This window comes from Palaemon carinicauda, chromosome 41 (genome assembly GCF_036898095.1).
Source record: "Palaemon carinicauda isolate YSFRI2023 chromosome 41, ASM3689809v2, whole genome shotgun sequence".
NCBI lineage: Eukaryota > Metazoa > Arthropoda > Malacostraca > Decapoda > Palaemonidae > Palaemon > Palaemon carinicauda.
Window position 1 is genome coordinate 25878566 of NC_090765.1, and position 23645 is coordinate 25902210.

At 34.6% G+C, this 23645-nt stretch overlaps 1 protein-coding gene across 1 annotated transcript in view; it reads right to left on the reverse strand.

Moving 5' to 3' along the window:
* The window catches only part of LUBEL (Linear Ubiquitin E3 ligase), a 198492-nt gene that overhangs the window by 16151 nt on the left and 158696 nt on the right, over positions 1–23645 (reverse strand). The window contains exons 26-40 of the mRNA XM_068364388.1: positions 21203–21973; positions 20631–20873; positions 15673–15735; positions 14766–14816; positions 12885–13763; positions 12082–12422; positions 8672–8914; positions 8028–8225; positions 7747–7884; positions 7106–7243; positions 6640–6729; positions 5495–5625; positions 5107–5211; positions 1278–1389; positions 805–962 (exon numbers count right to left, since the gene is read on the reverse strand). Of these exons, the coding sequence (XP_068220489.1) occupies positions 805–962; positions 1278–1389; positions 5107–5211; positions 5495–5625; positions 6640–6729; positions 7106–7243; positions 7747–7884; positions 8028–8225; positions 8672–8914; positions 12082–12422; positions 12885–13763; positions 14766–14816; positions 15673–15735; positions 20631–20873; positions 21203–21973 (3661 nt within the window). The remainder of the gene's footprint in view (positions 1–804; positions 963–1277; positions 1390–5106; positions 5212–5494; positions 5626–6639; positions 6730–7105; positions 7244–7746; positions 7885–8027; positions 8226–8671; positions 8915–12081; positions 12423–12884; positions 13764–14765; positions 14817–15672; positions 15736–20630; positions 20874–21202; positions 21974–23645) is intronic.

Sequence of the window (23645 nt, forward strand, 5' to 3'; positions counted from 1 at the left end):
GCATTCTACCGATATGTAAAGAAGCCAATACTTGATCCTCTCCCAGTAGAACAATTAGGTGGTAAAACTGAATACTTTTTGTATCTGATAATAATTACAATGTTTTAATTAACTGGCCACCTATATTCTTTCAGTAAAATGAGGAACTTGCTTTAAAACTTCAATTTACAACACAAAGTAAATATTTAAGGTATAGTTTTTCACTTTGTTTCTCTTTATATTGTTCAAGCTCTTAAAGGATTTCTTTGCAATTGACTACTTTATTTTCCCACGAAATAAAGGGAAATAAGATAAATGAGTTATGAAAAAAATTTCGAAATCAAACTAAGGTTTGTACAGAAGAGTTTTACTTAAAATTTCGAAAAAAAGTTGATAGAAATTGGCATTGAAAATATTTTATTATTGAATTGTAGATGAAACATCTCTACAGAAAAGTTCCCCAAGTTTCACAGTATCATGAACCTTCATTTTAAAAGCTTCGGGTCACACATAACTATCTCTAAACTTCTAATCTTATATGAGTTGAATGAGATATGTAATGTAATAAACTAAATAAATACAACTTAAAATCAAAATGCTTAAACTGCAAGAGGAACAGTAGTGCTTCTTTTGGAATTCAATGGCTTTGACAAACCAATGAAAAATATTAATAGACTCATTCAAAACCCAACTTTTATAATCATAGTTGCCACTTAGATACACCAGAATGCAAAATCTGTAATCAGCTATAAAATCAAACCAACCTTTAAAATGAAGTTATTTACTGTATATTCTAGTTTAACGTGGGTAATAATCATGACATACTTGCAAAGTCCAGCATATCCATTAGGTACAATTCGACCACAGATGTCATCCTTCAGACCATCTGGGAGTTCCTTCTGCTCCTGCACCAGGCATAGAATTTTCGTTTTGTTAGGGTCCCTTACCTGGGTGGACTCTGTATCATAGCTGATGCCAGCATCCTAAATAAAATGAAATTAAAGCTTCAATGAGAGTAATTATTCTTAGTAATATTAACATCAAAGTTTGATCTCCTAAAATCTTGAATACTGTTATGCATTGGGTGCAGTAGTCACATTAAATTGTATAATAAATTGAAATACACATAAGAACATAAACTTATATAAGATCTCTCTCTCTCTCTCTCTCTCTCTCTCTCTCTCTCTCTCTCTCTCTCTCTCTCTCTCTCTCTCTCTCTCTCTCTCTCTCTATCTCTCTCTCTCTCTCTCTCTCTCTCTCTCTCTCTCTCTCTCTCTCGTGGTTTTGCCTTTTTGTACCTTCAGTAGGTTCTGAAGTTGGTGGGGTTCCTTATCCCTCAGATAGAAAAGGCAATTCCGTGGGTGATGAGCGTGAAGACCCATGCGTTCACAGTATGGTCCAACTGGGCATCTAAAAAAACAAGGCCATATTAATCTTGATAAAAAAATTCTATTTAAACTTTACCAAACTCTTACTTATATTAGTGTTAATGAAAAAAAATATTGGCATAAAATACTTATTGGCATGAAAGGATAAAATTCACAGCTATGCATCATCCAAAAAAAATCAATTTGAAAGCTCTATCATAATAAACAGAATTCTAATATTCTTTTTTTATTTCTATGAACCCTCTTTGATGTTCATATTGCTTTTCTCCAGAAGGTTGATTTATCGACTTTACCCCCAAAATTTGATAAAATATTTCCCATTTTTTTTTTCTTTCAAAAGATACCGGGTTGTGGTGGCCTATGTGGCAACGTTCCTGACTGGTTATTGCCAGACTGGGATTTGAGTCCCACTCAAAATCGTTAGTTCCTTTGCTTGCTGCAATCTCACCATCCTTTTGAGCTAAGGATGAGGGGTTTGGGGGACTCTATAGGTCTACCTGATGAGTCATCAGCAGCCCTTGCCTGGCCCTCCCTGGTTATTGCTTGGGTGGCGAGGGGGCTTGAGCACTGATCATTTGTATACAAGGTCAGTCTCTAGGACATTGTCATGCTTGATAGGGCAAGGTCACTGTCCCTTGCCTTTGCCATTTATGAGCGGCATTCAAACCTTTATGTAGCACACTAACAGTTTCCCATTCTAGAGTTTCTCTGTCATTGGGTTTTTTTTTTTTTTTTTTTTTTTTCATGACGATCCCCTTTCCAGATAGTGATAAGATTTATTGCCTTTTAAGCTAGCTTATTTGCTGGGTTGGTTAGCATTTCTGCACAGGAAAAACACTATATATTAACTAACTGTTGTGATAAGTACGATATCTCATAGTTCCTCTCTGGGAAAACATGTTTCAGTTAGTGTTCATGAAATTGGAGAGCAAACACTGACATAGGTAAAGCTTCTATGTTGTACATGGCCGGCGTTCGATTCTCATAATGGCTGAGGAAAGTAATTTTTAGTTCAAGGGGAATTACAGAGAGAGAATAGTTGTTTAATGCAGACCTTATAATGCTATGAAACGCCAATACTTGCTTTCCAATCAAGTTAGTGATGTACTTTTATAGGTTTTAACTTACGCAACTTCCTTTGTTATTCTCAGAAGGTCAGTGCGCCTTATTTTGCTGACAATGCCAACAGTACCATTCAACACATCCCAGGTAAACTGGTTCCCATCGCCGAAGCCCTTTCCCAAAATACACTGATCGCAATTCACGCAGGAAGATTACAAGGCCTTGGCTGAATGAAAGGACCCCGAGTACCAAACCTGCAGGACATCCTGCAAGTCTCTCCATTGGGAAGACATCGCTCTTGATGACTCCAATGCCACCCTCCTCTCTCTATGTCAGTACTGGCAGTTCACCATCATGTATACATGCGCCGACAGGTTTTTCAATTCATCCATTGCCACTCACACCCCTTTTGCTAATCTATTACACAGGCACTGAAGTCAAGGTTCATAATGACATTGGGTCCACTCCCGTACTTCATGCCATATTTCAAAAGTGCATCAACACACATACGGTATTTTGGCGAGGGCATTTTTCATCAACCGTACCTTCGTTTTACCCACGTTATATGGACACCATTACCTTACAACAGTCATCGATCCCTCCACTCGCTGGTCTGAAGTCATCCCCATGCAAAATACAAAATCTGCCTCATGTACTGCTGCTTTCTTTCCAGATGGATATCAAGATTTGCCATCCCAGAGTATATTAATTCCGATATAGGTTCTACTTTCACTTCTCAACTGTGGACATCATTATGGCATCTTCTCATCCTTACCCTACATCAGACTACCATTTACAATCCTGTAGGTAATGAAATGGTGGTTTTTCTCGGACTGAGAACCACTCCTAAGGACACTACAAATGTTTTAATAGCTGAAATGGTATATGGTGACCCTTTGGTTGCCCCTTAAGAATTTTTGCCATCAGCCACCTCCTCCGATGATCTGATAGGCTTATGTCACGTTGTGGGGAAATTTACTACCTGCCATCAAACTTACAAGCTCCGACAAAGCAGCGTGTGCAAAAAGACCTACACACCGTTAAACACATATCTTTATGCACACTACTGATTGGAAACTGTCACTTACGCCTCAATATATGGTTCCTTTCCTTATCATCCATCGCAATCCATACGCTTTCTTCCTCAAAATTTGTGGTAAAGAGGATTGGATCACCATTGACCACCTTCACCCTGTGTTTCTCCTTCAAGACAACCCACCAACAGTATGATTCTCTAGGGCAGGTCACCATTTTTTGCATGCATGTCAGCTTCAGAGGGGGTTGGGGTCATGTAACACGCCTACAAATAAAGAAATATGCCCTCTCTGTGTTTTCTTCTAAGGCGCAACTGACATCGGACTCTACAGAAAGAAGCCGTTGAATGTAACACACTAATTTCAACTGTAATAACATTACCATTATTATGTCAAAAAATTTTATGCCAATGTCAACCTCTTGACAAACGACGTTGAATGTACATGTAATTTTTATCCTTATGTGATCCCTTGGGGGCTTATAACCTATAAATACCTGTGTTGTCATTAAAAAAAGTTAGTTTTACGAGGACTTGCCTTTTGTTAAAGCCTCAATTCCTCCCATCACAAAATTCTGAGGTAGCAGACCATAGAAATCAGCGGAAAAAAGTGAAATAGACAGGTAGTCTAAATTAATGCAAACCAAGTATTTCTTATAGAGGGAACCCAGTTGAAGGCTATGGAGAACATGAAAAAAATGAAAATAAAATGAAACTTTGAATCAGTATAAGAAACAAAGCATCATTATTTGATACATTGGGGTGTCTCCTCGAGTCTCCCTAGTAAGACATCAAGGCTAATGGATACTTGGTACAATTTAGAAAAACGTTACACCTACTACATGAAAGAATGTGTCATTTTTACGGCCTACCGGGGCTCAAAAATAATAATACTTTTAACTTCTGGCATTTTTTTCTTCCTATATATATATATATATATATATATATATATATATATATATATATATATATATATATATATACATATATATATATATATATATATATATATATATATATATATACACACACACACACATATATATATATATATATATATATATATATATATATATATATATATATATATATACACACACACACACACACACACACACACACACACACACATATATATATATATATATATATATATATATATATATATATATATATATATATATATATATATAGAAATCACGAAAGCTGACATGTGATGAATATAAAATGTATTATAGCCACGAAAGGAAAAATGAAAAGACTTGATTGGAGTTAGTACTTTCGTCCATTAGGGACATCAACAGACTCAACATTGCTGATTGAGTCTGTTGATGTCCCTAATGGACGAAAGTACTAACTCCAATCAAGTCTTTTCATTTTTCCTTTCGTGGCTATAATACATATATACACACACACACAAACACACACACACACACATACATATATATATATATATATATATATATATATATATATATATATATATATATATATATATATATATATATATATATATATATATATATATATATATATGCAATATTTTCAAATATGCTAAATTCCTCAACATATGATTTGTCTTCTTGACAAGTTTAAAATTCTCATTAAAACTAAACAAAATATAAAAATAGTAAGAGAACTTACTTTGCACCTTGTCGGAATGGTTCTCCACAACCTGAACAGAATTCATATTTACATTGAGTGCAAGTGAAGTGCATACACCCTCCTTTAGCTAATGAGTATGTGAATCTGGAAAGAGGGTTAAAATGGTATGAGCTTACTCAAACATCTCTTTCTAGTGCAGAAACAAACTGACTTTACATCAATTATACACGATGATATTTGAATTAAAGAACCTTTGAAATAGAAAAAAAAAGTTCTTGGGAAATCTAACATGCTATGTTTTGACATCTCTAAACAGAATCAAATGTAAAATACCCTAAATAACTTCACACGTGTCTATTAGAAGTACTTTTAAAAGAAAGCTCAAGAAAGAATATGACAGTAACTTTAAAAATTATAAAAAACTTACTTGCACTTAGGACATGTGATACCATTTTCAGCCAAATGCCTGGCTACTCCCTGAGCTTGTACCTCCAAATCATTATCAATTTTCCACTGTGCAAAAGCCTCGCATGAAATCCCTTCATGAGATGATTCCCACTGTAAAGAAAATAAAGTCACATGAAGGAATGCTACAAATAGAGAAAATTCTTACATGCCAAAATGTTAAAAAATGTTCAAAATTGTAGCTTAAAGCGATAAAGAAACATTACTCAGTACTTCAAAGTAAAACACTGCATAATCAGCCTTATGCTTTAGTTAAAATATTTGACCACATATTCATGATTAAAGGTTTAAAGGTTTAAAGGTTGCTCATGAATGGCAGAGGCAAGGGACAGTGACATTGCCTTAGCTAGCAGGACAATGCCCTAGAGACTGACCATATACTATATGATCAGCGCCCAAGCCTCCTCTCCACCCAAGCTAGGACCAGGGAGGGCCAGGCAGTGGATTATTAAAGGAATTAGATTATATTCTCTTGTTGGTGATAGGGAACCCCATTAGTGAGGTTGACAACAATCCTGCATTCCATCAGCTGCTTTCTTTAATATGAAATTCACAGTTGCACTAAAAACAATACATTTAACTATTTTCACATAAATCTAATTATAGATGACCACCTTCAATGAAAACTACCTTGAAAAAGGATGCCTCCTTTTTTAATTGGCTTATGAAGTAAACACGTTGGTATTCCCTTATCTTTCATCATTATTTACACATAAATCACACAATAAGCAAAGAGCAATTACAAAAGTTTATATCATATTTACACTTAGGAGCTGGCTACTTAAGTGAGTAAAATGCAGAGGTTACTGGCAGTGTAATCGTTCACCAAATATATATATATATATATATATATATATATATATATATATATATATATATATATATATATATATATATATATATATATATATATACACACAAATAAAGGATTCACAGGAGTTTGTAAAGTACACTAACAGTTTAAGTTGGTCAAGTTAAACTCCAGAGTCTTTGAGAAATTATGTCAGGTTACATGCTATGTATTTTTATTTTGTATCTCAAGTAAGGCACATCAAATTGAAGCATTTCTATTATTTGTCATTAAAACCATTTTCTGATAATATTTACCGTTGCACGACATTGTGCACACGTAACATCTTTGCAGTCTGGACATATGAGTTTCCTTGCACGAGGGTTTGCAATAAACCCAGAGGAACACTGTAATAGAAAGGTAATTAATCAGTAGAAAATGTTTCTGGCTATCAAAAATATCTTTCCTGTCTTACAATTTTACTGAATGCTAGTCAACCCTACAATATTATGTGTATAAAACTATCTTTGAAATATGTGACACCACAGATGAATTAATACACTACTCAAGATAAAATGAATTTTAATGATAAATTTTCTAATATAAATTATGAGCAGTTAACCTGGAATACCATCACTATGATATCAGGAAAAGAAACTTTTTCAAAACCTCAACTCCAACTATGAGACTTTACAAAATATAAAAATGTCAATAAAATTATTAGATGAGAATAATTTTCAGTAGATGTTCAAACGTTGCATGGAGAAATTTTGTTGTGGATACCTTGTTGCACCAACGGAAATTTGGATCCTTCATGAGTGTCCAGTCCCTAAGTTTCCTCTGGAAGAGTTCGTGGGTCTCAGCATCAATGATGTTCTTGAGTAAGATATCCATATTGTTCAGGTACTCATTAGCAATTTCCTGTCATAGCAGAAGAGTTGTTAATTAGACCAGAGGTTCAATAAGCTCCTTTGCTTTTCTTAAATGTTTGGTAGCTATTACAGATATATATGGCAGAGATGAAATTTTTAGCAAAATAGTTATACTGTTCTGTTAATCTTTAAATGACCAATACATCTTTCGAGAATCGCTTTGCAAGATTTGTTTGCAAAGAGTACAAAGTTACCTTGAAACTTACTGATTTACCCTGAATTTTAATTTTTTACCATAATGATAAGATAATAAGATTGAGCAACAACACCTGAAATTCAAATGAATATAGTATAATACATAAATATGATATAGTATGTTGCTAACACCAAAATTATAAAAGCAATGCAAAATTACACTAAATCCCCATCCTTCAGTATCTTTGAAATCAATTTCCTTTAGGAAATAGAAATAAGGCAAATAAAAGATTTCCAAAAGAGAGCCCACACTTTGTAAAGGCTTTCAAATATTAAACAAAAATAAATCCGACTTACCTCACACGCATCCAGATCAGGTTCATTACAAAAAGGGCATCTAAGATCACGTATATTCTTGGTCTTGATTTGGAAGGTAAAATAAGTTTTGGCACATTCCCGACAGCATCTATGGGTGCACTGTAGCATTGACACCATCTGATGACAGAGATATCAAAATAAGAGAATTACCACTTAATCAATAACTAATATGTTTATCAATAATCCGTATTCTTTGTAAGTTAGCTGACGTAAGAACACCTCTTTACGCGTGTGACTGACTGTCACTTGTGCACACTAACCTTTCCCATGGGATATTTTTCGGCACACAGCTCGCACTCTTGCTGTAAGAACTGAATAGCAGTGTAGATGGAAGAACATTCTTCAGCAGCTTGTATGGAGTCATATTCATCGAAATTGAAATTCATCAGCTGAGCAGCTAATTCGGCTTTCTCATAACTTCCTGCTTGTCCCTCAGCCAGTAAACGCCGTACTGTTCGCTAAATAAAAGGAATAAAATAAGGTTGAAGACTCATCAAAACATTACATATTTGCAACTAAAATACAAGGTTGTAATAATATACATAATTAATCAAAAAATAGAAGAGAGATACAAGTAATTGATAGAAGCAAACAGTTCTTTTTTATAAATTTCTTGGTATTGTTTGTTTGTTATTCACTAATAAAGAATAAAACAAGGCCAAAAGGACCATTTATTTCTTACACTTATCAAACACTTCTCAATAAAAATAGGAAAATATGTATTTGGAAATAATAATTTCAAAGCTAATGAAATATCAGTCATGTCTTTAGATTTATAACAATAGACACTGCATGGAATAAAATTATGTGATAAACAAATGAATTGCAAATTCTTTGAAGAATAAACACAAATGTCAAAGTCATACTTTTTTGAAGTGGAATAAGCTTTGACATCAGAACCTACATCAAATTTCAACTGTTCATACTCCCTCGGTGGTCCCTCAACAGTGGGAGACCCCTGCAGAAGCAAGAGGGGTCCTTGGGGAGGCTGCTCGTCCTGAGGGGTTTCTGGAGTGTCAGGTCGAGTTTCAGTGTCTTCTTCCATGCGAGCTTCGAGTTGCTTCCTCATCATTTGAATCTGCTCCTTCAGTTCGCGCACTTCCTGGTAGTCGGGCTCTTTGTTGTGACGGGCTTTTAAACCCTCAATCTGGCATAAAGTTGATTTTTAGAAAAGTTAATTCATTTTATAAAAAGAGGGAGAATTTATTTAATATTTTTTTCTGAAGCATAGAATATTCCTTGCCCAGTAGGGAAGGTAAAAGGAGAACAGTATTGATAAAGTCAATCAGAAAAATATAAATGAACTATCTTTAAAAATAGCTCAAAACTCTAAACTCCGGTGGGAAATATATGGGTCGAATGATAAATATAAACTACCTAATAACAATGAAAAATATCTACAACTGATGTAAAATACTTCAATAGCACAGAACTAAAGTGTAGATGCTGGCATAAAATATATGGGTCAAATGATAAATATAAACTACATAAGAAAAACTAAAAAAAATATAATTGGTGTATAATTCAAAGGTGTAAGTAAAAGTTTCGTCAAAAGGTATTTACTCTGGTAAACTAATAAACTTTTAAACTACTATTTGGAGATTTACATCACGAAAAAAGTAAAATAAATATAAGACAAATTCTAAAGTGCATTACAAAAATAATTCATTATGGAAAAAAATACTACTTGACTATAATAAATATGTGGCCTATAATAAAAAAAAAAGGTAAAACTACGTATTTTATATCATGTTAAGGATACTTAACATTCTAAATACTATATCTACATAAAAATAAACTATGATATAAACACCTAGATGAAGGAATAGATGTTTGATAGAGGATAAAACCATATGAATGTTAAAAGCCAGTATTCACAGTAAATTACACTTAAAGATAATATGAAAAATAACATATTGAAATTTGAAGATTATTTGTCTTATTAGGATTTCCTGTTATCCCTTATTGGTGATGACTTAAAATTATTTTCATGGTACAGACTAAAGACTATTTAGAAGTTAATATTGATTTAATACAATCACAAAGCTGTTTAAAACCCATGCTTTATGGCCCTAATTCAAGAGGAAGTTGTAGAAATACGTCGTCCTTCAATTTCTACACAGAATGTGTCACTTTCCCTTACACTATCAGTTTCAAAATTAGTGAAGGACCAACTGAGAGCCACTACAGAATAAATCTTTATTTTCCCTAGTTTATACAAAACTATAATTTTTCTGTACCACTCTTCACTCTGACCTTTTAAATGCGATTAATCACTAAAATCCTCTAAAGCATGAAATCATGGATACTAAGAATAAAACCACAGCTTCTAAATAACTGCTTCCTCACTATGCTACAAAAAGCACAATCGTGTATTCTTTACAAACCTGTATGAGAAGTTCGGGAATCTGGAGCTAAACAATACAATGAAAATGAAAATGAAAATGCAAACACTGGTATAAAAAATTCACCAAGTTTTCATTAAACACTAATTCACTGAAATTGGATAATATCTACCAGGATTTAATACCATTATTAAGGATGAATTCTAGTAAAATAATTGATGGTCAAAAAGAAATGTTCCAAAAAATACCAAGACCTATGAAAATAGTATAAGAAAAGACGAATTTGAAGGAAATTTACATAAATTTTCCTTTAGAATAATTCTCATGTTATTCAACTTACACCTTATCTTATTTATCTTGAAGCACTATCAAATTTAATTATACATCACCAGATTATAAATATATAAAAATAGCCATTTCTATGGTTATACAATAATAAGCAAGCTTAACAATAAATGCATATGTCTAAAGCTTGCAAACTAAGAAAATATCCATTCACAAGCTGCATTGCATTACTATTAGTAGCAAAGAACTTGAATGCCTTGATAAGATAAAACTTTATTTTTGCTCCTGTTGGCGCATCTCTGATTAGTTCTAAAAATCTTCAATGCAATTTCGTTGACTTTTATGATATGAGGAAAGTTTGATTGTAAACCATGCTGTATGTTACCTTCGTTGAATTAAAAATTAATATATAATTCCTGAACAATCTAAGGGTATAGAGATATAAATGTCTTACAGACACAACCTTTCGTGTGTAGGTGGAAATGACCAAGTATACCATGATGGTTAATGGTACACTAAATTCTACATATGAACTCGAAAGTCCGGATGGCTACAAAAGTACATTTTCGCAACTTATGATAAGCTTCTATGAAATTCCAGTTCACTCTCTTCATGACAATGCAAACCAGATCGAGAGAGTATTTTAATAAGAGTCGAGTTTCAAATCGTAATAGACAAATAAAGAAAAACTTGCCAATAATTACTATTGATTTATTCATGTATGATCTTTTACTGACGATATCTATGCAGTGCTAAATTGAGACCAATAGGTTTTCATTTTATTCTAACTCATTATGATGATAATTCTTTTATTCTGTGGGGATCAAAAAGTATGGAACTCTAAATTGTTTACATAAACTAATTATTTTCTTTAAACTTTGAATTCATATCTATTGCAAATTTTGTTCCCGAATACAGTGTATATTTCATACATACAATTACAAAAGACGCCATCAAGGAAATGCTGAATCCTGAATACATATGATTCAAAAAAGGCTTAATGATTATGAGGTTCTACACTTTTCTGCTTACAACGCCAAGTGTCAAAATTACTGTAACTTGTTGTAGCTGCGAATTCCTACCAAAATGCAGTGACAATAATTACACTTGACTCCAAATAATCTTATCAAAAGGTGAATCATTTTTCCAACTAGAGCATGAAAAACATAACATGCCAAGTGAGGAAGAAACTAAGTATCAAATTCAAATTGCCTGATTTTAAACATGAATTGAAACATTTTCTAGATATAAAATGCAACAAATAAAATTTATATTAAAATGTCTAAAATATAGTATTTATAAGATATATGTGTATGTTTAAACTATGTAAGAGATATGCCTGTATCTAAAAAACATGGAATAACTGTTTTACTATTATGATTTTCCTGACTATATTCGTATCTATACAAGTGCAACCAAGCCAAATTATAAGATTGGAAAGATAAACTCAGAGCTTAATATGTATGACCATTTGACTGTTTAATAAAATGTCATAAACCTGAAAACTATGGTTTCTAAAGAAACGATAAACATAAAGAAATTAAAAGAATGAAAAAACAGGATCATCATTATATGGACGAAAAAAAATTAATATATATCTCTAAAAACCCTGAATTCATCTACCTCTTAGTGAGAAGTACTATATGTTAGTTTGAAGCAAAAAGAAGCATTAGCACGGTGTTACCTGTACCAAAAGATTGGGTACTTTAAGCCGGTCATCTTGGCTCACCATCTCAGCTTTCTCAGGTCCTTCTCCTTCCTCTTCAGATTCACCCGACGAATCTGTGGGTTTCGAAGTGCCCTCTGTTGCCTTCACCATTTCGATAATAGAATAAGGTTTACTGTCAGATAGTGCAGATGTTCTGCCTGTAGTTTTTTTAACAGTGCTGTAGTCTGCTGATGGCGACCTCTCTTTCGAAGGTTCAGGCACAGCAGCTGGTGTGGGAGAGGGAGTTGAAGCTATTGCAGCTGGTGCAGAATCATCTCCCACGGGAGATTCAACAACATCAGCACGGCTATATGTTTCTGGAAGTAGTATATAGAGTGTCAGGATGAAGATGAATGCATATGACAAACGTTTACATTTGTGCTTAACTGATACATGTTTTAAATTGATTTTCGAACGAGCATCTGTGAAAATAAAAATGGCCTATAATCAATTAAACCAAATGAAGTGGGCGATAATTCTAACACTCTGAACTCTGCAGAAAATTATTTCACCATATATAGGAAGGTATTTCTGATATACTATACATAGGACTTGCAGCAATTTATTACATGTTTTGAATATGGAGACAAAGATTTCTTTTATGTATAAGATGCAAAACAGGTTCCCTGAGAAAAAAAAAACACACGGAAAAGAGTGATACTTGTTTCTATAATTCCATGAACATACATGTCAAGAAGCCTAAAAATGAGAGCTGATAGTAGCCTACCATGCAAGGGCATGCAACCTGGAATTGTCTTTTAGAATAATAAAAACCCCACCTGCAGTTCCACTACCATGACCTCGGCTCTTTCTGCGCCTTCGTCTCCTCCTTCGTGTGCTGGTGTTTTCACTTGTATTTTCGTCTGAAGGTTTCTCGTCGGTCTTTAGGATGACCTCTTCATAATAAATGACTTCCTCTTCCTCGGCATCATCTTCCTTCATGTCTTGTGTTGGTGGACTGGCAACTGGGGCATCGACACTGACTTCCAATTCCAGAGTACTAGCATCACTCTTCTCCTTAACCTCAGCCATAGACTCATAATCATCCGGAGGTTGCTTTCCAGAAACAACACCCTCCATCTTAGCACCAGACTCATTGTAGTAATTTTTACCCGTAGCTTCATTATAATAATTCTTACCGCCGGATTCATTGTAGTAGGCATTTTGTTGCGTGGCATTCTTACCACCGGATTCATTGTAGTATGAATTTTCTTGCGTGGCATTCTTACCACCGGATTCATTGTAGTATGAATTTTCTTGCGTGGCATTCTTACCACCGGATTCATTGTAGTATGAATTTTCTTGCGTGGCATTCTTACCACCGGATTCATTGTAGTATGAATTTTCTTGCGTGGCATTCTTACCACCGGATTCATTGTAGTATGAATTTTCTTGCGTGGCATTCTTACCACCGGATTCATTGTAGTATGAATTTTCTTGCGTAGCATTCTTACCACCGGATTCATTGTAGTATACATTTTGTTGTGCGGCATTATAATATGAATGGGGAGTTCCTGGTGTACTGTCAATGCTACCAGACGATAGATCCTTTGATTTTGCCTTTGTGCCTACAGTTTTAGCCCCTGTGAGTTTGCTCAAAGCTTTGGCCACAGGGGATAGTTGTATGACATCCGTGGGGTTGAATGGTAAGAAGAGATCTATAAAAAGAGGTCATGCAAAGCGAGAATAATGGAAGAATCAACGAAAGAACCTGAATAGTAAAACTACATTTCAAGAATCTACAATACTATACTCACTGCAGCGAGAAATGGACGATAGCGGAAGGCACCTGATTTTAGACGGATTCCTTCACTGGTGACATGTCTCCACAGATCACAGCCATGCCTTCTTTCTCCAACCCTGCTTCACTTCCTTATCCTCTATCTGTCTGTCTGTCTAATTTGGCGTATTTCCGAAATTGTATCCAAAACTATTTTAACTTTTGTTCCACACCACCATCAACATAAACTATCCCAAATACTGCCGCTACACACTCTATGACAAGCACACTCTCACGATGGACCATTCCCTGCTTCAAGCTCACCATATAGCTATCTTCAAAGCCAATCTAAGGCAGTTATTTAAATTGTGAAGATACTTCTTGGAATAAAAGGTAACTAAAGAGAGAAAGAAAAAAATCAGATACATCAATTTATATATATATATATATATATATATATATATATATATATATATATATATATAGAGAGAGAGAGAGAGAGAGAGAGAGAGAGAGAGAGAGAGAGAGAGAGAGAGAGAGAGAGAGAGAGAGAGAGAGAGAGAGAGAGAGAGAGAGAGAGAGAGAGCTGGTGATCTGTGGAGACGTGGCACCAGTGGGGGAATACTTCCAAAACCAGGTGCCCTCCCCTATCATCCATTTCTTGTTGCATTGAGTATAGAAACTTGCTTTTTGTCAAATTCTACATTAGCAAATAAGAATGAAGTCATGAAAAATATACAAGAAAATTCATAAAGCTGAATGGAAAAGAACTAAAAAAAATACCAAAGAGAATGTTTAACAGACCAGATCACGATGCCATGTCTTAATTGCACATTTTTGTTGAACTGGTGTTTGGAAACTCAGCATAACACTAAGACCTATATTACCGAAACTAGAAGGCATTTTCTAAGATAAAATACTGTGCAAAAAACATACGTACTTCTGGAGGCAGATCTGGAGACCTTGGATTCGGTTCTTTCGCTTATTTCCTCTGATGAAGAAAAATAAGGAAATTGTATGTAAAGAAAAATCTAAAAACAAAAATTAATTTCATGGGAAACTAATTTCTCTAGAATTACCCAGTCTTGTACGCTTTTCTGACTGAAATCATTACATAAACCTGGAAAAGGAAGCTATGATCAAAAGAATTTTAATTTCCCAAACTACATTTACATAGCCTGTAATATGAGTAACATTTACTGGGAAACTTATTGGAAATTTAAAGAAATTAATTTCTTAATAGATATCAAACCAAAACAAATATGTGTAGAAATATAATACCACTAAAAAGGTTGATTTAAATCTTTATCACACAAAAACACAGGGAAAATTAGATCCAAAGGTCTAGGAAGCTTGTGAAAATATGAAACATAGTACAGCGTATCGATATCATCGACAACCTTATTGAAATGTGTAAAGTATGCATAAACCTTATTACTCAATACTATCAGGTCTACTAATTTATTTTGTACACTTATGATGTCCCTGTCCTTATCTCTATCTCTGCACTATCACTCGAATGCTTTAGAGGAGTATCAGCACATCAAGAAGTATGGTTTGTGTAAAAAAAAAAAAAGCTAACATCTACTGACACCTGAAATCCATTTCAAAACAGATTGCTTGAGTCAAACCTATGATAAAACCACTCCACAGTTCAAATTTGCAATATATACAGATATCTATATAGGAGAACCATAATATAAGCAAAACAAAGATTCGATATATGTCCAAATGAAATTTGCAAATTAAACAAAAAATAAGAAGAAAACAAAGGCGAGGAAAAAAATTCGGATGTGTAGCACAATATCTAGGAGAGAAAGTATGTGGGTGAAATTTCAGGAACTCACCTTCTTCAGGTATTGTGTCTAAAGTACGAAGGTGATCCTCATCATCTGAGTCAGACACAGTCACTATGCGGATGCAAGCAGAACAAAGAAAAGAAAGGTAAGTGAGCAGAAATAAGTAAACAAATAAGTATTTCAGCCTTAATTGAAAGACTGGTTTCAGCCACAAAATGCAAAATAAATATTATAAGGAAATTAATAAATGAAGCAAAAATAACCGGTAGAGCACATTTTATACTTCGTCATTAGGTTCTCAGTCGTCAGTCTAAATCATATCTTTTACAATGTCATTACACAAGGCAGAGAATATCAGTCTCTTATTTCATGATGTAGAATATGTTTTGGAAATTAAACCAAATCCTTGCGTGAAATAAGAACAATTTGGGCAGATTCTGATACCTGTGAATAGCTGTACCAGCACTAAAATACGACATGAGTACAGTACATACCAATGTTAATTCTTCAATCCCATGAAAAATAACATAATTTTCATAAACTGTTTCGTACTTTATACAATCCAGCCGAAAACAGATTTATATTTGACGTTTAATCTCACCAACGTTTATCGCCACATTGACCGACTGAAATCAAGCATTTGTGATTGGATGCCCAAGATGAGTTTTTTTTTTTTTTTTTTTTTTTTTTTTTTTTTTTTTTTTTGGGGGGGGGGGGGGTTAATTTGGACCAGTTAGGAAACTCAAAGCATATTTGACAATTGAATGCAACTCTTACTGGTTTGTGACAATTTAGAGCTTGGTTTCATTTCAGTTACTTCAGAGAATACGAACACAAGACCTTAAACTCCACAGCAGTTTCAGTGTCAATATTACGTCCCATCATGAGTAACGTCAAGAATGTTTTCCTAACAGTGTCCAAAACAGTACATTATTTGATTGGAAATGGTTAAGGAGAAGCAATGTTAAATACTTGCCTTCTACTTATTTAGTTATATTACTGACATATTTAGTGAATGCTGTAGATTCTTTTAGCCAGACTAGTTATTTCATCTTTGAAATTCGAAAATCTAATTCCTAAAAAACAGTATTATAAGTGACTGCATTTCAATGAAGGCAATACATCGGCTTAACTTGATGGGATTTCACTGTGCACATTGATTTTACTTTTTAGTGTTATGGATATCTTATTTCGTATCTGTAATACTGAAGGGTCTCACGAAAATTTAATGAATCTAAGAAATTTTCATTTTTCATTTATGTTAATTTTTACCATCCGTTTGTTAATCGCATTTCCACCTAACTCAAAATAATCTTTTGTATTTAGTACAAAAATTTTTGTAAAAAAATAATGATTAAAACAAAAATCAATCGTGGCCCTATTTCTTGTTTCTATAATTCCTTTGTTGTCGATGGACAGGAAATTTACTATGAAAATCGATGTCGGATAAAAAATGGATTGAGATGTAGACTTATGCTTATAATTCTCAAGAGCTGATTTACATGTAGTATGGAAGTAGTATATCCTCAGCATGGTCATTAAAAAACACTCACTGAAGATCAAAAAATTTAGATGCTAAAAGGTAGCTTTCCCTGCATCTTTAAAAAAAAAACTACTGCAGTTTTAAAATCTTCCATGTATTCGCAAGCTATAAAATAAGGGGTATAAATTTGATTTGCTCTCACTTGGTTCATAATTCCTCATAAGTAATTCAAAATCAAATTATACTGTATAGCAACTGGTTTACTGCATCGATGTAAAAAGGTTTCACTGATGCACACAATCACTCTGCTATTGGAAGGCACTGCCATTGCAACACCTAATACGAAGGAGACATTACGATACGTGTATTTCAATTTGAATTGCTGTATAATAATCTAACTCGAAAAGAGGACGAAAAAGGCAGCAGTACTTAAGCAAAGTAATAAACTACGACCTATTCACAGTAATTAGCATACATGCATGCACTGTGAATTATTATTATCATTACTACTACAAGCCAAACTGGAACCCTACTTTGAAAAACAGAATGCTAAAAGCCTAAGAACACAACAAAAAACATTCAAGTGAGGAAAAAAGGATTGGGAAGGAAAGAAGAAAATGACAAATAATATAAAAACAAATAATATAAATAATAAATCAAATTACTAAGATAATCAAATTAAAAAAAAAAAAAAAAAAAATACACCGATGCGAGATTCACGCCATTCTGCATGATGATTACGATTGTTTGACAATTTAGTCAACATAAATATATCCCGATTAGCGCGTTGTATTGTACTTCCCACAAGGACACCATGACTGTCAGTGATAACGGCATATCTAATATTTTGACTTGGTGGATGACATAGTCTGGTGATACATGAATGCATAGGTTTGAGAAATTTCATTTATCTTGCATAATAAACTTATAGAACGATGCGGCCAGAGATTAATATCAAGACAAAAAGTATAAAATGTAAAATGTATAATGTAAAATTCAATAGACCTGACAATTTAGAGATGAATAAAACGGCAAAAAAAAAAAAAAAAAAAAAACCGAAACATGGAAACGATGATCAAAGCATTGTAGAATAAAAGATTCAAAATAATTCTTCAAGATAGACAGGTTTCCAAACATCTTGAAAGTTTTTCAGAACATTGAATAGTTCTGTAGTTAAAGAATACACACTTTTCTCAAAAGTAAATGTGCAATAAAGTGGGAAAAAAAGGGGTTGTTGAGGTGTTAGAAATATTGATAACCAAATAATCCGGTAGGTATCGAGTGCTTTAGACCTATTAATAATAATAGCTTGGATATTTCTAAAGCTTAACTTCATCCCCCATGATGTACACCATGCACTAATATTAGACAAATATTTGCTATAACATTTAGCAACCACAAGTCTATCCTCAGAAGCTAGGATTGGCGCAAAGAGATTAGCATATGTCTATAAAATAGCTTGTTTATAAAGCCAAAAACCATATCGTGCATAAATGATATAAAACATAATACCCCGAGAGAACTTAAATGCAGAACATTATTTCCTTCCTCTAGTCACTATAATGACACAATTATTCTTAGCAATTTATAATTTAAAAGTTCAATAATAATGTTAAGAAGAAATTAACTCCCATCTGACTAAGTCTGAAAACAAGAGCTTCAGGATTACTAGGTCGACTCAAAAGCAAAGTCAAGAACAATCATATGAATTTAAAGGTCAGGATTACGACACTGAAAAACGTAAGAAAATCACAAGTAAAATTGCATACAGGAATTCCTGGCATCTTATCACACCCTTACTGAGCAGAGAGTTCCCGTCTGTTGCCTCGCCCTCTCCCCTTACACTATCTTTTCGGTTACTCACCGCACAGAAAATGTGACAGGGTGCACTTCCTTAGAGATTGGTGTGCCAGAAATTCCTATGCCCAACTGTACCTAAGCCGTGACGAATTTTTTAGTCAAAATAAATTTAAGGGAACATCATTTTTTAACAAAGCCCATCAGACATTTTGCCAATAGATATTTAAGAAATTTGGATGATATGGAAGTTAGAGAAATTGATTGGTAATCAACCGAGATGAAGTTACAACAACCAAATTTAACCAAATGGAATAAAATTACCAATTTTTCAAATGTGAAAGGAATTATTCTAGAGGTACGCTGGTTTCGGGGTCAGGACAACACTCAAGAGACGAGTTAACTCTGGGCTAGTTTTTAAACAAATGTAACCCTGATGAAAGTCATAAGTTACTGGATGAAACATCTGTCGCCAGATATTGAATGGTACATCATTGCTGCCAACAAATCGTATCGACACGAGAATAGTTACAGATGGCTTCAAATTATTGGAACCTAGATATATGTCTACTTTAGGGTCCAGAGCCTTTAAATATGCGGCCCCGAGCCTATATAATAAGCTCCCACGAAACATTCGAATGATTGAAGACATTAAGGCTCTCAGGAGGAAACTGAAGATTTTCTTATATCATGAGTCTTTTGACAGTGACGATTTAACAGTAATTGAACAATATATGATATGAAATGTTAAATACTCTGAACGAACAAGATAAAACGACAGTGGAGATCCTGTAGAGAGTGGGGTTCCCCTGCTGTATGGGACCGGAAAAGCAGCCATCAAAGTAAGTACAGCAAAGTAAGCAGATTTACTCTATCCCTTTGGAATTTTGTCCTTGAGCATGAGAAAGATTATCTGAGATTGAAATTTTTTTTTATCTTGTTATATTGGGTGCCATATATACCATCACATATGATGGAAATTGTTTAAAAAAACAAGCTCAAATGTATGTATCTATATATACTGAATATATAAATGCACAAAAACACTCTTATCCCCTCATATTTCATCTGAAGGACATTCGGAATACTACTGGATCTCCTATATTTGCAAATCATTTAGGAGTTTAGCTGATATGGAAAGTGGTGCTCATATCATGAGGTGTATTACACTATCATTGCCAAGAAAAAAATAATTGTATGATATTTATGCGATGGTCAAACGCAGGTTATTTTAGAGGTCATGTGTCATATAACAGATAATGAGTAGAATTAAATAATTGTGAGAAAACTATAAAAAAAAATGTCATAAGAAATCTCCACGAAAAAAAAGTAAGAAAAAAAAATTTGTTAAAGGCTAATAACTAAAAATCTCATCAAATGCCTGACCCACTTCATCCTAACACAAAACTTAGTTAACATCCATAAAACCATAATCAATTTTGACTTAAGTTTCAATATCATTTGGATCCACAATCGATTACTTTCAGAATGAACACAAACACCTATTCATATGCCTAAATTATTCTCTTTTTTTTTTCTTTACAAGACGTAACCTAGAGCAAAGAATTCCACTCCTGGATATACAATACAGATTTACTAATAATGAAAAGCCCACAAAATTGTATCCCATTCCTTTAACTCTTAACATCCTGACAATTGTTTCTATCTGTTGCGCATGTTTTTCTTCAACTCCAAATTCAAAAAAGTAACACAGTCATTGTTTTACCTTGTCCAGTGGTGTCCTCTTCCCCTTCAGAGGGTTCGGGAGTGGTCAAAGTATTTTCTTGACCCTCAGGGGTAACTGATCTACTTTGTGACTCCCTGGCGGACGTTTCTCTAGCCATGGCTTTAGCTATGGCCTTGCCTACAATGACAGATGCCTTCTGGACTGTAACGGGTCCTGGGCGTGTCTGAGCCATTCCAGGCTCATCCAGATAAGGACTCTCCTTGCCTTGATCATCTTCAATATCTGGAAGGCATAAAACAACATCAACTCAGTTGATTTTCGGGTTTTGAGCTCCTGAATAGTTAGTATGAATAAAAGGCAAACAGCAAAGCAAAAGAAAAGTTGTAGTTTGAGGTACTGAGTAAGCTGAGAAAAAAGTAGAATCCAAAATGGAGGAAAATCAAATAGGAGATTGGGAGTATAACAGTGAAAATAATTTAGAGCTGATTCATTCCTTATGGTCTTGTAAAGGATAAGAGTGGAAATGAGGTATGAGAATGTGGCCGTGTTAGTCAAAAGGGGACCACAAAATATACCTCTCGGGTAAAACACCACCGCCATATCTCATTTACCTTCAGACTTCCCCTTGGTTGATGGATCTGCATCTGCTTCCAAGTTACTTTCAGCTTGGTTTTTGACATTTTCGTCAGCTGTGTCATCTTGATCAACGTCACCTGTTTGCTCTTGATTAACAGCATTCATTTCCTCGTGCTCAGCAGCTGGGACCTGGGCAGTCTGTATTACCTCTGATTTGACATTGATGCTGGCAGCACTTAGGGAGAGACTGAGTCTTCCAGTGGTAATGCTGACTGACTCTTCTTCTTCATCACTGACTTCGTAGTCCTCCAACAATAGGGAGTTCCTAGCTGAGGAAGGAGCAGATTTACTCTCAGCCTGACTTCCAGCTGGAACGTTTTGAGCAGCTACTCTTTCTTTTTCCTCAAAGGGTGTAGCAATTGATTCATATCCATCGGGGGTGCGAAGATCCTGGAATGGTTTCTGATGAACGAAAGAGGATTGGACCTTCTCGGTGGTGTGTTCAGAGGTCTGCTTTTGTGTCGAAAGACTGACGTGTAGTGTGCTTGAGTACTTTCTTGCCTTCTTAGCAGCAGCTTTGGTACCTAACGTGGACTTTCCATCCTGCATTTCCCGCGGTGGTTTTGGGGTGGCGTTCGCTCGACTGTCAGCTGAAGAAGTATCATAATTTGAGGATATGAAAGATGAAGGCTTATAAGGTGTGGCCTCTTCCCCAGAGTTAGCAGGGGTAACGCGCCCCTCAGAATACTCTGATACAGAAAGGTCAGCGTAGTGAGTGAAAGCCTTGAGAGGGTGCACCACCACATCTGTGGGGGGACAGATGTTCCCTCAGTTAAAAAGATTACAGTCTACAAGTGTTCAGCATAGGCTCTCATCTACTACATGCAACCCAGAGCGGAAACAATGAAAAGAAAAATAAAGGCCTTATCGGAACAGAACTATGAAGATATGGGCGATGGAGTGAAACACAGAGAGACAAGGAGCATTGTCAACATTAGTGGCCCATGCAAGGGAGAAGGTAATTTAGTTCTCACACTTCCATAGAAAAGATGCATTGAAAGTGCCACTTCTTGAACTTAGGAAATTTACATAAATTCGCTCATCCCGGGCTAAGCACAAGTGAAATATTAGAACACAGAAATGTTGTCGTTAAAAGTGTTACAGAGAATTTCCAGATATAGCTGCCCTACCACAATGTCCCTGTATGAAATGGAATAAACTGAGAACTTGATTGATTACAAAGAATTGGACAAAGGATAACTACACACAATAATGTGGAACAGGGGAAATTTCCGACAAGTGTCACAGAAGGGAACATATGAGATGAACAGCAAGTAAGGCCGGGAGCACACTAGCGACTCTGTGGCGCCACAAAGCCACAGCATCGTGTGGCAGGGATGTGGTCTCCCATAGGTTTCCATTGTTTTCAAGTTTTGCCGCGCAAACTAGCGACTGTGGCGCTCTGTCGCTCATCCCCGCCACAGTCGTGGCGTGGCTTTCAAAACAATGGAAACGTATGTGAGACCACATCCCCGCCACACGATACTATGGCTTTGCGGCTCCACAGAGTCGCTAGTGTGCTCCCGGCCTAAAAGATATGAAAGTGTGTTTTACAGAAATGGTACAAAGAGAGAAAGCAAAGACGAGACAAATAACGGCAGGCCATAACCGATGACATGTGGAAGGCAAGCAATTGGGAACAGGTAATCTAAAGTATATCATATTGATTAAAACTTTTATATACCATATACACCTTAGTTAAAGAGAGAAATTACCATAACCTTGTGGAATGTGAAGTGAAAAAGGGCTATAGTACGAGGCTCAGTAACGGTAAAAAAAAAAAAAAAAAAAAAAATGTCCAAATGAAAAGGCCAGGGTAGGATGACATGAAAAAAAAAATATTAAAATCTTAACTATCAATCATATACTCCGGTGACATATATATATATATATATATATATATATATATATATATATATATATATATATATATATAATATATATATATATATATATATATATATATATATATATATATATATATATATATATATATATATATATATATATATAGGTGTGTGTCTGTATGTTTGTGTATTTGTGTGTGAGATTTGTGCTTTCTGACCGTTTATACTTTCAAAGCTTGAAGGAAGAATATAATGATTAATTAATAACAAGATTGAACAATTTAAGGTAAATTGACGATTTCCTACAGCATTCTTAAAAACAGTTTTACTAAAAGCGAAAAAATCCCATAAATATTGTTACTTTTGAGGAAATTGATCAAGTCAGTCTTTGGGCAGATTCATTGGCATCTTCTATGAATGAGTGAAAAAGATACAATAAGTAACCAGTGAATAAAAAGGGATGTAGTGAGACACTCCAAATCACCATATCTTCACACTGTCACTGTCTTATAAGTAAATGAGTCAATAATTTCATTAATAACTTAATTTCTCGTTTGGCCATGCATGTTTG